The sequence below is a fragment of the Emys orbicularis genome, chromosome 2, assembly GCF_028017835.1.
Source record: "Emys orbicularis isolate rEmyOrb1 chromosome 2, rEmyOrb1.hap1, whole genome shotgun sequence".
In the NCBI taxonomy this organism is placed as follows: Eukaryota; Metazoa; Chordata; order Testudines; family Emydidae; genus Emys; species Emys orbicularis.
In genome coordinates this window covers 249,512,172-249,526,682 of record NC_088684.1, presented here as the reverse complement: position 1 = coordinate 249,526,682, position 14,511 = coordinate 249,512,172, and the positions used below count along the sequence as shown (strand labels likewise).

At 43.2% G+C, this 14,511-nt stretch overlaps 1 protein-coding gene across 1 annotated transcript; it reads left to right on the top strand.

The window, feature by feature from the left end:
* Positions 1-2,495: 2,495 nt before the first annotated feature.
* Positions 2,496-6,178, top strand: DLX6 (distal-less homeobox 6). The gene is made up of 3 exons (XM_065399608.1): positions 2,496-2,859; positions 4,000-4,193; positions 5,927-6,178. The coding sequence occupies exons 1-3, from the start codon at positions 2,496-2,498 to the stop codon at positions 6,176-6,178; spliced, it is 810 nt and encodes a 269-aa protein (XP_065255680.1).
* The last annotated feature ends 8,333 nt before the right edge of the window (positions 6,179-14,511 follow it).

Genomic DNA, 14,511 nt, shown 5'->3' with positions numbered 1-14,511 from the left:
CCTATGAATCAAGAGTCCCAATAGGAACAGGGAGGCTGGAGCACGAATGTTATAGTCCGCTCTTTCCCTTGTCTTCCTCCCTCTCTGTATTACTATGAGCATTTTTATTCATTGTAGATTTGTAAACGCGTGGATCGGATTACCCTTTCGCGTGTTAACGTGGAACTCCTGTTAAAAGAGGAGAGCAAAAGCGAGACACTTACAACTGCATTCAGAGTTACTGAACCGACTCCAGAAGCTCAAGAAGTTGAACACCGATGGGGGGAGGGGGGATAAAACATCCCGGCCTCCCTAAAAAAAAGACACCCCCCAATTCCCCCAAATGATCAAATTGCACTATAAACGCCGAGAGATTAGGGGCTATGCACCGGGGAAAAAATAGCTTAAACCATGTACGGTGCAATATGCAAATGATGAGATCACGTTCTACCACTTCCACCCCTTTCCTAGGGCTAATAACCGTGCTGATAAGCAAAGCAACGGTTTGTTTGTTTGTTTGTTTTTTAAATCCCTCTTGATGTTTCCAAAAGCGATGCGTTTTTAAATATTCTGCAAAGGTTCGAAACAAATCCCCTGGAAATGTCGCTCTCGGAAATAGTGTCAGGACATGTACTTCGTTTTGGATACGTTTCTGGGCTTAGTCCTGAAAGTTGTTTTGCAAATTGCAGCTGCTGGTGGTTTTCAAAGCCCGAAGATTGATCCCATTTCCCAATCTACAGAACTTTCAGCTTTCTCTGGGTTTAACCAATTGCACGTCTCCTTTCTTTTTCTACCTGGGTCCTCTTCGGTAGGGTCTGGCTCTGGAGTTCATGCTTTCTCTAGCTGGACGCGAGGAGATTTAAACAGGGGAAGCAAAAAAAGGATAGATCCACAACAGTGCTGGTTCAAACTAAATGTCTTTCCCCAGTCCATCTTTGAAAGAGAAGTGGTAATACCACCTGGATGTTCAGATATAAATCCCCTAGCAAATAATAAATGGATTAATAATAACAAGGTATGAAGTTCTTTTTATAGAAAAAAAGGAGAGAATTGAAACTAAATGCGGCAGTTAGACAACCATTTTGATAAGAGGATAATTGAGGCGACACTGGTGTATAATTAGAGGATAATTTATGCTATATCCACTTTTATTCCACCTCCCAAAATAAACCCAGTCCATAATCATTACAAGCAAATTGTTCTGAATTTTATAGCAGCAATTTGAACAAAGTACTGCAGTTAATCATGGGAGATTTTTGTGTATTCCTGATTAGACGTCTAATTGCCTCCTTCCAGAAAGTAAAAATAACTGTAAAACGACTCTATTTTTATCATTAACAATGTTGACAATAAAATAAAATCAACTGGAATTGTAATCTAAAGACAAATTTAGGAGGAAGGCACTTTTTCTTGGGTAGTTTATATTGTAATCAAGATTTGCCAAACCACTAACCGCATGTATCATTTGCATATATTTGAAAGCATTACAGTAGCTTCTGTTTTCAATAGGAAAAAATGCATTACTGTCAGATCTCCAATGATTCGCTGTTGCAGCGAGCAGGCTGCTGCTCTTCCTAAAATATAGAAAATATTGTCTTGATCAATAAGGAGCCAGTCCCAGGAGGAACGGGGGGCTGGAGCATGCACTTGGGTTCTGTTTTTCCACTTTTAAATTTCCCTTTTCACTTGTGTTTACTGCATGTTTTGAAGTACAGGAAAGGGAAACCTAAGGTGCATTCAAACTCTGGGCTGTATAGATGGACTGAAATACCTTTAGTAGGTTAGTAGCTGTGTTACACTTGGCTGTCTGCTACATTGCCTCGACAATGCACACGACACGAGCAAAAAATGCCCCCCGTGACAGCATGCACTCCTTTTGTCTAATCTGCGGCTCGGAGGAAGCGAGCGGCGAGGAAGCCTGCGTTTGCAGAGCGTGGGGGCTGCTGTCTGGCGGGGAGCAGCAGAGCTCCGCGGCAGGGGAAGGCGCGCGCGCACGCCGCCTCGCCGCGCTCTAGCCGGGATTTGGAGTTGCCGAAGGTGGGCTAAACTCAGGCTCCCACAGACGCCAGTCGCAGCCTCCGGGATGGTGACGTCAGGGGTTGACTGACCAATGGGGAGGCACTGCCCTTTGGAGACAAACCATTCGACTTGTGGCGTCTCTGCCTCAAGTCTAAAAGCAGAAGCTCAACTTTACCAGCATCCACCTTCAAAAATCTCCGCTTTAAACTCCGCCAGCCAAAAAAAAAAAAAACAACAACAACCCCAACAACCAAGGGGGGGGGGGAATGGAGGGGAAGAGGAGAGAAAAAAAATCACAGGACTAGCCCCCCCCGCATCCCTCCCCTCACCCCTCCCTCCGCGAACAAGGCCCCTCTCACTACTGCTCTCCCCCCCTCCAAAAAAAAAGCCACCTCTCTAATTCCCAGTGCAGGATAATAGGCTCTAAGGTGGCTGGGGAGAGAGCGAGCGCGCGGGGGGCGAGCCGGAGAGATCCGCTCTCTCACTCCCAAACTTTGATGATGACCATGACTACGATGGCTGACGGGCTGGAAGCGCAGGACTCCTCCAAATCCGCCTTCATGGAGTTCGGGCAGCAGCAGCCGCCGCAGCAGCAGCAGCCGCCGCCGCAGTCCCACTCCCAGCAGAGCTCGCCGGCCATGGCAGGCGCCCACTACCCGCTGCACTGCCTGCACTCGGCGACCGGCTCGCACCCGCACCACCAGCACCACCACCACAGCTCGCCCTACCCCGCCAGCGGCAACTCCTACAACCACCGCTCGCTGGCCGCCTATCCCTACATGAGCCACTCGCAGCACAGCCCTTACCTCCAGTCCTACCACAACAGCAGCGCGGCCAGCCAGACGCGGGCGGACGATGCAGGTGAGCGAGGCCGCTTTCTTATCGCGTTCGGCTCCTTCCTCCGGCTGGCTCTCCGACAGCCTGGCCGGGCTCCGCAGCCACCGCCGCCAGCCTGCGGGGATCGGCTCCAGTGCTGGCCCCGGAGCAGCCGGGACTCGCGTATTTGCACAGTTCGGTGCTTTCCCTTCGCTTCGCACTGGGTGTGTGCATGGCATGCAAATGCAGGAGCTGGCTTATGCATGGCTTACGGTCCCTTTAGCTATGCTGACATCCAGGTCTGGGTGGCTTTCAGGAGGCACATCTATTTGTGGGGCTATAAAGCCCGGGGCGTCTATTTTCCAGGGCTATACCAACAGCCCTTCCTGGCTTTGCTGCGATCTTTCCATCCCGGGAGCGCTATTTGGCCGTGGGTTTGGACTGTTTAGGTGTGAGTGTGTTTGTTTGTTTGTGTTGCCCATTAATATACTCCGAGCGCTGGCCTACTGCTCAGCTAAATTTAACGTGAAACTGGCCATTTGCATTTCACCAAGCGCCCTGCTTCTGCAGCCGTCTCTTTATGGCTGGGGAGAAATGCTAGAGGTTGCAGTGATCCCATCCTCAGCTAAGGGATAAGAGACAATATTTGTTGCTCCTTTGTGACACTAGGCAAGGGGATCGGCATTAGGCAAATGTCTGTTAACACCTGATGAGTGAAAGTTTCAAGATGATTTTGTTGTGTTTTTTTTCCCCTCCCGCAGTTAGCAGATTATTTTTATGTACTGATCTGAGCAAAAAAAGCATTGTTAAAGCTGCGACTGGTGATTCACTGACCACCAAACTGGCGACATGAAGTCAATTAGCCGTGTAAACCCCTTGATGGCCAGGCAGCTAGCAATCCATTCATAAACAAATGCTGTGTTTTTGCAAGTAAAACAAGCCACCCAGTACACAGGCACGGCTCCTTTATGTCCGTTGATTCGCACTATTCTAATAAGAGGTATTCCGGTGTGATGCCTTTAAGCACTCAGACCGTGTGCATACTATGGCAGTGGGACTGACACGGCAATGGGATTGTTGCATAGGGGCTGTTCCGGGGGGAAAAGAGCAACAAAATGCCCAAGTTAAACAGTCAAGGAGGGTTCTCTGCAGTGGTGACATTTCAAACGTGTTGCTTGCTTGCAGATCAGCAAAAAACAACAGTGATTGAAAACGGTGAAATCAGATTCAATGGAAAAGGAAAGAAGATACGGAAGCCTCGAACCATTTATTCGAGTTTACAACTTCAGGCTTTAAATCATCGCTTTCAGCAGACTCAGTACCTGGCACTTCCAGAGAGAGCTGAACTGGCAGCTTCCTTAGGACTTACTCAGACACAGGTAAATTATGGGAACCCCAAATCACTGCAATCCTGGTCATACAATACAAGGCCAACCAAAGAGAGATCTTCACTAGAAGTACATGATAGTAGAAAAGGTAACACACATGCTACTACTATGCCAAATGTGATATGAGTTATCTTATTACACAGTACAGAGTAAATGGCTTACTACTGAAATAACTGACTGAATCTGCATTTTCCCCTGCCGCCTAGTTATCAAATTTTACCCTTTGATGGCACAACTAGAAAAAATAAATGGATCCAAATTATTACTGCACCAACATGAAATTGTTCGGTTGTGACAAGAGCACAAACCAAAGGCAAGAAAACCTTAGGCCTGAGGCAGAGGTAAAAATAAAAAGCCAGATCGTGGCAACCTATAGAGACAGAGAAAGCAAGAGCGCATTAGAAAATACCTGTAAAATCAATAGTTAATTCATCCTGGATGACTAACTCAAATGCAGTAGTTACCCTTGGGCAAAATGTACAAAAGGTGATAATAGATCTGAAGATCAAAGACAGCCGTGTACAAAATTATAGCAGGTTAAGCCATAGTTAAGTGTGGTTGGTGGAGCTGTCCTATCCTGGCTAATTTAAGCTTGAAAGACACGAGGCATTACAGACTTCACAAGCAGGGGTTAGTAGCAAATGAATAAATACTATCAATTCATTTGAAACATATTTATGTGCATTTATGACTTTTATAAATAATTTCAATATTTTATAATTGCAGTTGGCAACAGTAGCTTACCTGGGCAATTTTTAAATATTGAGCGATATACATTTTGGAAATATGTTTGCTTATTGTACAAATGGCATTTGTTCTGACACACACAAGATGAGGGCCTGATCCTGAAAATCTACAGACAAACGAGTAGTCCCATTGAGATAATATCCTTGCATAAAGACTACCTGCAAGGGTTGCAGGATGAAGAGTTTGAATCTTTAAATTACACCCATATACCATTTGAACATGGAGGGCCCGATCCTACAGACCTCATTGAAGGAAAACTCAATTTAGGGGAGTTTTACTTGACTAGAGAGGGCAGGATGCGACCCAAGGTGATTTATATCAGTTACTCTTTCTGAAAAAGCAATTTCCATCCAAAATTGGTTTTAAAATGACGATAAAGCACTTGTTCTAGTCAGCCCCTTCCCCAGGGATATAAACAAGGACAGCTTGATGGTACAAATTGTCTGATTCAGGTTTTACTTTTAAGATGCCCTTTGACTATTACTGTGTCTCCTAGCACAGGATGATATGCTTCTCTCTGTTTGACCACAGTTTCTCCAAATGATCAAACGACCTCCAAAATACTGAATGAGGAATATGACACGTGTGTGTACATGTGCATATTTGTGTGTTCATATATATATACATGTCTGTGCGTGTAAGTACTTAAATGTACACACATAGGTAGGTGAGAGAGTGAGAAATTAAAACAGAATACATTCTATTGTGCATTACTGGTGGCCTGGGCAAGAAAATAACACTCAATTTTAAAACCTACATCTCGATTCCCAGCGTCACTATTTCTGTTATTAACAATAGGTTAGTTCCAATGCTAGCGTGCTTAACCCCCTAAAAATGCCAGCTTGACCCCACATCTCCCTCCCTACCATTTGGAAACTCAGGACCCTCTATATATCAAAAATAACCCCGGTCGGGTGCTTCCTGCTGTCAGCTACGTGCTCCTCAGCGGCCTAATCTCTTCCGCCTTTTGATTACAGGTGAAGATCTGGTTTCAGAACAAACGCTCCAAGTTTAAGAAGCTGCTAAAGCAGGGCAGCAATCCTCATGAGAGCGACCCTCTGCCAGGTTCCGCTGCCCTGTCCCCGCGGTCTCCAGCTCTCCCTCCAGTCTGGGACGTTTCAGCTTCTGCCAAGGGAGTCAGTATGCCGCCCAACAGCTACATGCCTGGTTATTCTCACTGGTATTCTTCTCCACATCAAGACACAATGCAGAGACCACAGATGATGTGAATAGTCCAAGAGAAATAATCTATCAAGAAGCCCTAGTCTCGACATGGCAAGCAGTCCGCTGTCTTGCCAACGGTGCCAATTTAACAGGCTCTGTGTGAACTTGTATGTGTGGCAAGGAGACAAGGTTGGGGTTTTTTTTGTTTTGTTTTGTTTTGTTTTTTTCTTTTAGTAACCTCAGTGATTGATCTGGAACAGAAAGAGACTTTTTTTTCCCTATGCTGGCGCACATAAGACACTTCTCTTTAGGATATTTTAATTTGGACTCGAAGGAACCAGCCTCGTCGCTTTGGAGTATACTGTCAAAGCAAACTTTTTACAGACTTTTTCCCACGAGAAGAACCTGAGTATATCCGGCAACGTTTTTACTTGTTTAATGAGCTAAAGATATTACTTGATGAAAGGGAGGCTATTCAAGCTCCTGCATTTGTATTCACCAAACCCAGACTGGAGGGGAGGGGGCGCGAAAGTGCTTGAAAAGGAAAATATACTGTACGATTAAAACATTACCACGAAGCAAAAACTGCATGCTTTATCAAAATGGAATGGACAGCAACCAAGAAGAAACCACTGTCTCTCCCTCAGATCTCTGCCCCCAACTCCCCCCTCCCAAAGTCCCCTGAAATCTAACAGGAAAAGGGCAAAGGAGGAACCCACCAAAACAACCATCCTATGGCTTTGAAAGGTTCAGTACTTGATTGGTGGTATTCTCACCAATTCACTAAGCTATAGAGACGTTTATATTGAGCAACCTTTCTGTATATATTGCTGAATTTTAGTTGTAAATATACTTTGTATGTTTTTGTCTTCTTTCATATATAGAGTAAAAGCCACAAAACGTCCCTGTGTCCTGTATTTCTCTATATATTATAAACCACACCCGCTTTAGATAGCTAGCTAGATATTAACACATTTTGTGACATAGAGAGCAATATATCTAACAACAAACCGTTGAAAAGATTTTTCTTAAAAATAATAAACCCGAGACAATATATATGTAACTATTGCAAAGAGAATCGTGGATGTTTCTAATCGCCCGGTCATTTCTTAGCCTATGTTACTTCGGTAATTCCAATATTTGAAAAAAACATTATGGTGTCATTTAATCTGAGGTTTATCTCAAAGTAAAATTCAGTGCTTTGCATTACTTCCTACACAAGTAGGGCGGAGGGGGAGGGGGAAAGAAAGAGGTGCCCTCCTTTGTTTTTGATTAACAGACAGACAATTAAAGCTGTGCAATATTTTGCAAAGCTTGAAAGGTGCATAGGTATACAATGCACTGACCAGGGCGAATTATATCTTTATTATATTGTATAAAGCACAGAAATAATGAAAATGAAAGTCCTTTCGTCACACAAGCCCCATACTGCGAGAATTAATGGCTAGAGACCTGGGCATCCTTCAAATTATGAACCTTGAAACCACTGAGCCATTTATCAGAAGTCAATAGAGATACTCAGAGTGCTCCATATAATGACAGCTATATACAGTCGTGCAAAAGGACAGTCACTATAATTAGACACAAAGCAAAGACTACTTACCAATATACCCGTTCCTTTTTTTTGTTGAGCAACTTCCACGCTCAGTCAGTCTTCAGAATGGTTTAAAACCGATCAGTCTTGTCATTTTCTACCATTCGTATTGTTACATTAAGAAAAATGTTTTCTTTTCTTTTCCCCCCCTTCCTACTGTGAAACTTTGGGTTCAGAGCTCCCCAGGATCAATTCTGAACAAAGCCTCCAGCTGCAGTGCCATCCAATTTGAAGCAGACATTGGGGACAATTTAAGGTTTTTATCCACAAGAAGGTTTTTTTTCCATTCTCTTAAATGCAGCCATAATTAGAGTAATTTTTCATGTAGCCCGCTGATTACAGCGTTTTTACCGTCAAAGATAATTACCTGTAATTTTCTTCCACTTTTAATACTAAAAAGCCATCTTTATTTAGATTCAGGAACAGGAAAGGCGAAACAAAAGAGGAAAATTATTCTGTTATTCATACACAAATTGCAGAGACGTAGGACCTAAAATTGAAAATTAACCAAAATTATAATGCTGAAAAGAATGGAAGAGGCTTCAGAAGTACAGCTGGTAGTGGGTCTCACTGAATTATTCAAATTACGTGAGAGAGAAAGCTACCATACATTTAAACCAACAGTATTTTTTCTTTTTTAGAAAACCCAGTGCATATCTACCTAGCCTCTATTTATGCAGGTTAATCCTAAACCAGTTGAAACATTGCAAATGTATGTTAGTTCTATCTATCTATCTATCTATCTATCTATCTATCTATCTATCTATCTATCTATCTATCTATCTATCTATTCACTCACACATTCTATATCCCAAGATGACCATTTCTATCAGAATCCAAAGATACATCAGTTGTCCCTTAATCGCGTGAGCTAATACTTAACCCTTTCCTAGCCACTGACTTAATCGGTGTGACTGATCCATAAGTATGATGAATCTGAGGAGCTTTACTCGTGTATTTTGGAGTACACGTTGCTGCTGTACTATAAAATACATGTGCACGCTCTGTCAATAGCCATTGCGTCGTGGAGTACTGCATAGAAAAATGTGATAAATGTTTTCTTGTACTTTATGACTGTTTCAAGGATAGACCTTTTTAGCAATGAACCCAATACAGACAGGTAAGATGACACAAGCAGGCCTTTCCAAGAGTAATACGGTGAACAAATGATAGCAAAGACAGTGTCATCTAACATTATATAGCTGCCACCAAAAGAGAGTTTCGTGAAACAGCGTCATCTATAGATAGAATTGGAACAAGTCTCTCATTATTCTTTCCTTATGGCTTCCTAAAATTTTGGTTTCACGGAACTGTTGTTCAGCAGCATGTTTGTATAATATTCGGTAAGCAATACATTTTTCTTCTAAAACTTTGGGGTGCATTAAAGTTTGGCCCCTCAAGAAATAAAATGATGGTTCCTTTCAAAGCCCATCCCCTTCTCAGATAAAAGGGAAGAGCTTTGAATCAAGCCTTTGGCAAAGGGTAGTTTACACGGTGCTTGCCTGATCAGAAACTCTACCACCTTTGCAATAACAGTAAGCAAATTTTCTGGGGTAAATTGCAAGGTTAAAACGACAGCCTGCCTCTGAAAATGCACGGTGTATTTATGACAATGAATACAAGGTACACGAGTACAAAATACATGGCAGCAGGAAAAGATCTGAATGAATATATCGTGCGCTCTTTGACTAGCAGTTAAAAAAAATGGACTCACGATTTACATTCATAGTTATTGCGGTATAGCGATCAGCCTTCTTCCAACGCATCTAAATAGAAACCAAGTCCACTCTGAACGTCTATCGAGCCGACTAACAAACCTAACTATAGAAAGAGAATTTCCTATAGGTCCCCAGAGTGAAAGCTATTGTTACAGAACGTGAACCAACCCAAATCCTATTGACTAGGTAGAAATACTAATAAAAAGGACGGAGTTCTGAATCTATGAAACAGTGGTCTAATAGGATGACAGAAATTACAAAAGCAGCAAAAGTAACCACGAAAGTGTGAAAAGATAAAGATGAGCTGTGCGTTGAAGTATACAAAAAATAAAAACTTACCCCCAGTGAAAATCTGTTAAGCAATGATCAGGGTCTAGAAATCTATACTGAACAGAAGCAGTGTAGAATATTTTTCTGAGTCTCAGGGCAGAAGCTCTTTCTCTATATTCTTGGTTGAGTGAGCACATCCAGGTGTGAAATTGTTTGCACACCCCAGCACCTCTTATATTGCCAGCAAAATTAGCTGTTATTACTGTCACTGTTTAGTGATGGTTAGCTTGATAAAAAAAACTGCTGTAATCAAGACCTGGCGCATCTTTGCAAATTACAGATAATTGTAAACGTCCAGATTATGATAATAGCATCCTAATCCAGCCTGCAATATAATTATTACAGAGTGTTACATCTGAAACTGTCCAGTAGGGCTAATTCAGCCATTATTTAGACCCTATTTTTGCACTGCAAATGGGTTGCTGAGTTGAAAATGTACGATTGTAATTTCACGGGGCACTCAATGAGTAATGGTATAGGAAGAGAAAAATACAAAAGTGAAATGTGAACAGTAGCGATCAAATCAAACTCTGAAGGACAAAAGACTGTTTGATTCATAGGGAATAGGAAGAGCGGGAATTAAGAAAATAGCAAATCAGTGGTCTGCAGTGTTACGTGTCCAAATCTCAAATAGTGTGAGTCTGTTGTGTATTCAGGGGCTGATACTTCTGTGAGCTGCTGTCTGAAATCATTCCTTTTCTCAGCTCATCTCGTCCCAGGCAGTATTTTCCTAGGTTGTTGGTTTTTTTTAAAACACCTCTGTGCTCCCTCCCATACCCAAAAGAAAGCAAATATGTCAGTGGAGTGATTGCTTTCTCTCAGATGATTTAACCATCTGCACGTCACCTTCCTAGGAACAGAAGCATGTTCTTCCTAATAATAATAATAATAATAATAATAATAATTAATAAAAGATCCAAATTGAATTTGCATCCTATCTGGCCATCGTGGAAAAAGCACACGAGTATGGAGCCCATAGGCCTAATTCCCTTTCGCGTTCACTCAGTGGAGAAGTCATCAGGAGTCCTACAGGAAATTAGCAGAGAATGCCTTAATTGTAATTAATTAAACAAAGGAACCTGACTAATACGGCTGCCTAACAGCTAGTCAGGTTTATTCATTGGGCTATTGGCTTTAGTCTCACGATTAGCTTATATTAACCCCGGATGTGAAGCAAACCAACCTGCTTCCTTTTTAATGGGCCAAATCATCAAAGTGTTTTTGTTTGTTAGCTTGTTTTTAATAACCACTGTATTAATGTTAAGCCTTTTAAAACAAGTCAGTCCAGGAGATATATGTTGGGTTAATCACTGTAGGCTTATGGTAGTAAGCGGGATATTTTCTTGCCTATAGTGTTGGTCCCACTCAGTATTAAACCTAGAAAGGAGTTCGAACTGTTTATAGGTAAATTCCGACAATTCCTACAGAGTCCATTGTCCTGGGCTCCTTATAGGGTGGAATTGATGAAGGCAGTGTGGATTTATGACCTTTAAGGACTAAATTCATTCTTGGGAATGTTAATAATGTTACTGCTAATTAATATTAATAATATGCGAATTGCATGCGCCTGTTCTTCATGGAAATCAATAAGAATAGCGTGAAGAAAGGAAAAGGGAGGATCAAGGGATACCGCAAGTCGAAAGCCTACACAATACATTATATGGTACATGTAAAGGGGACCGTAAGGATTTCCTGGAATCTGACATTTATGGCCAGATCCTCAGCTGGTGTACAGCAGCCGTGAAGTCAATGACACTACTTCGATTTACACTAGCTGAGGATTTGGCCCTTTAAGTGAATTCTTACTCGAAAGGCTTAGTTATCGCTATTGCAAACGCATCGACTGAAGTCTGATGCACATAACAGGCTTTTCTGAAAGGCAGAAAACAATGAAATCCTATAATGTGCAGCCCATATTTCAGGGTGCAGTTCCCTGTGCTCATAATTTAGTCTGTGGCTGGCAGCTGAACCTAAACTGAGATTCCTCACCCGAATGAAATGAAAACTCTATGGTGTCTTGAAGGTATTTTTCTTTGGTTAAAGATAGTAATGTGTGGTATTTTACGGCTTTGTATAAATCTTGCATTAGGATGTGGATCAGGCCCAATACGGTATATAGTTTTGGCAGATAAAATACTGCTTATCCCCATAAATCACATGTAAACAGAGGCACCGCAGAACAAAGAACAGAAATATCTAATTGCTGTAACACAGGATCTCCCTTAAAAAAAAAAGAGGCTTCATGTAAATTACCCAATTTCTATCTCCACGGTTCTTGTCTGACCTATAAAACAGGTTATTACATTACTGCAGGCATCGCTCAAATGACTGAAAGCAAGGAGGTGTGTGTGTGTGTGTGTGTGTGTGTGTGTTTAATTTAACTGAAGCAATATATATATGTTCTGTAATCCACAACTGAACACCCTAAAGACTGTCAGTCGCAAAATTGCGTGGTAGAAATATTTAATAAATAACACATGTGCGAAGCACGTTTCTGATATATTCCTACATCGGTGCTGCCAGATCTGAAATGTGTAATGTCTGGAGGCCTGAATGCCTATACAAAGGAATAGTTGCAGCTCGGGATAATTTATTGGGGAGCTCTAGAGAAGTGAAAGCGAGAAAAATGCCTGCCTGAGCTGGCTGGGGTTTATGTGGTGACAGGTTGGCGTGTGCATATGTGCTTGGAAGGAAACTTGGACATTTCTCAGGGGTGAAGCACTCTCCATCCGGAGAAAGTGCCCGGGAGATATTATAGCGAGTGACCAGGAGTCAGGAGTGGACGGTTTGTCTGTAATAAGGCAGCCCAGCAGGGACACGGGATTAGGGGAGCCCAGCAGAGCGGCTCCTGGACGATTTATCTGACATCTGTTACTGTGATATCCGGAGCGATCGGGTGCCAAGGAGGACGCTGCAGGGCAGAGGCGAAGCGGGGACTTTGTGTGTGTCGCTGCGGCAGGGTGTGTGTGTGTGTGCACTTTCCGGGGGCGAGCATGGTGTGTGTGTGTGTGTGAGAGAGAGAGAGAGAGAGAGAGAGAGGCCCTGCGGCTCAGCCCTGGAGCCGCTCGGCACCCACAGGAATGCGGCTCCTCTCGGCTCCCCGGGTTGCCCCAACTCCACATGGCCGCCAGGAAAAAAAAAGGCAGCAACCCGCCCAGTACAAACTGAACGTCAGACAAAGGCCAGTTCATCTGATCTCTTACCAAGACAAGAATGGAATGGCACCAAGGAGCGGGCTGGAGAGAGCCCAGAGCTGGACTGGGACCGGCTGTTCTGATGGAGAGGGGCACACAGGGATGAGGGAGAAGTGTCCTAAAATCTATCCCATCCCATGCAGGTCCAAGCCGCGTTAGCTAGATATAGATGTGCGCGTATCTGATCTGATGATGGCTTTCACACAGCAACTCCAGCAATGGTGTGTACATAGCTACCTATTTCAGTGATGGGCATTATGCTCTAATATACACTGGCCTCTCTCCAAGCCTAGTCGTCTTTACATACCTGGCCTGAGAGCTCCGGGGTATTAAACCATCGCAGATCTGCCCAGCGCCACGGGCAGTGTGTTTGTGGGGGAAGGATATTGGGGGGGGGGGGAGAGGAAAACATCATCAGAAGCAATTAAATCTTGGAGTGGGATTGACGCTGAATCCAAACATCTAAGTGCAGAGCTGGTTGTTTTTGCTCAGAACCGGGGAGCCGTTGCTTTTAATAACAGGCTAAACAATCCCAGACCCAAAGCTTCAAGGTCAAGGTTGACCCTAAAATGCCCACCTCTTTCTTCCTCTCCCCCACTCACCAAAGTGGCTGGGATCAAACATCAGAAAGAAAGAAAGAAAGAAAGAAAGAAAGAAAGAAAGAAAGAAAGAAAGAAAGAAAGAAAGAAAGAAAGAGAAAGAAAGAAAGAAAGAAAGAAAGAAAGAAGAGAACGGGGAAACTGGAAAATATATTTCCACTTTTTATGTCCTAACCTTGAAAACAAAAGGACAGAGAATCACAAAAAGGGGGAACGTCTATAGCAGGTTCAAAAGCTGTTTGGAAAATAACGCTTGCCTAGAGCAGCGCCAGGACAAACACGGAACAAGAAAGAAAGTACACGCTTGTCTTTTAATGAAGAGGAAGTTAGTAGGAGATAAAAGTTGAGCTTTTTCAGCAGCTTCAGAGTGATGGAAATTACCTAAAACCTTACAAATACAATCAGCAGGCAATACTCAACAAGCAACCGAGGCGCACCGGAACAATGCGTAAAATGGAGCAGGCTGCCCCGTAAGCAGCGAGTTAAAAAAAATGAAAGAAAGAAAGAAAGAAAAAGAGCAAATGTTTACAGATAACCCCCCTCCCCAACTAAGGAACACTTATGAAGTCATTGCATTCTGCATGTGTCTGTGTGTCCGCGTGTGTCTGCACAACCCTCCCTCCTACACACACACACACACCTTCCCAACGTCCAAGAAAAAGTTCTAAAGAACAGACTAATCCATTGTATTAAAAGTCAATTGCTCTTCCCCCCCCCCCCCCCCCGCCCCTACCTGCTACAAAACAGCGAGGCTTGGCTTCTTTCTTTGGAAGGGGAAAAAAGACGCGGTCAAGAATTGAGGGAGAAAAGAAGGAGGGGGCCAGGGAAGAAGGGACTAGAGACAGGTAACTGTGCCCGAGGGTACAAAGCGTGTCTTTTCAGGTCCTGTCTCCGAGCTCTGGAACAGCTCTTACTGAACTCCTCAGCTGACAGGATGCCATTTTTTATGTTCTAATCCAGGAA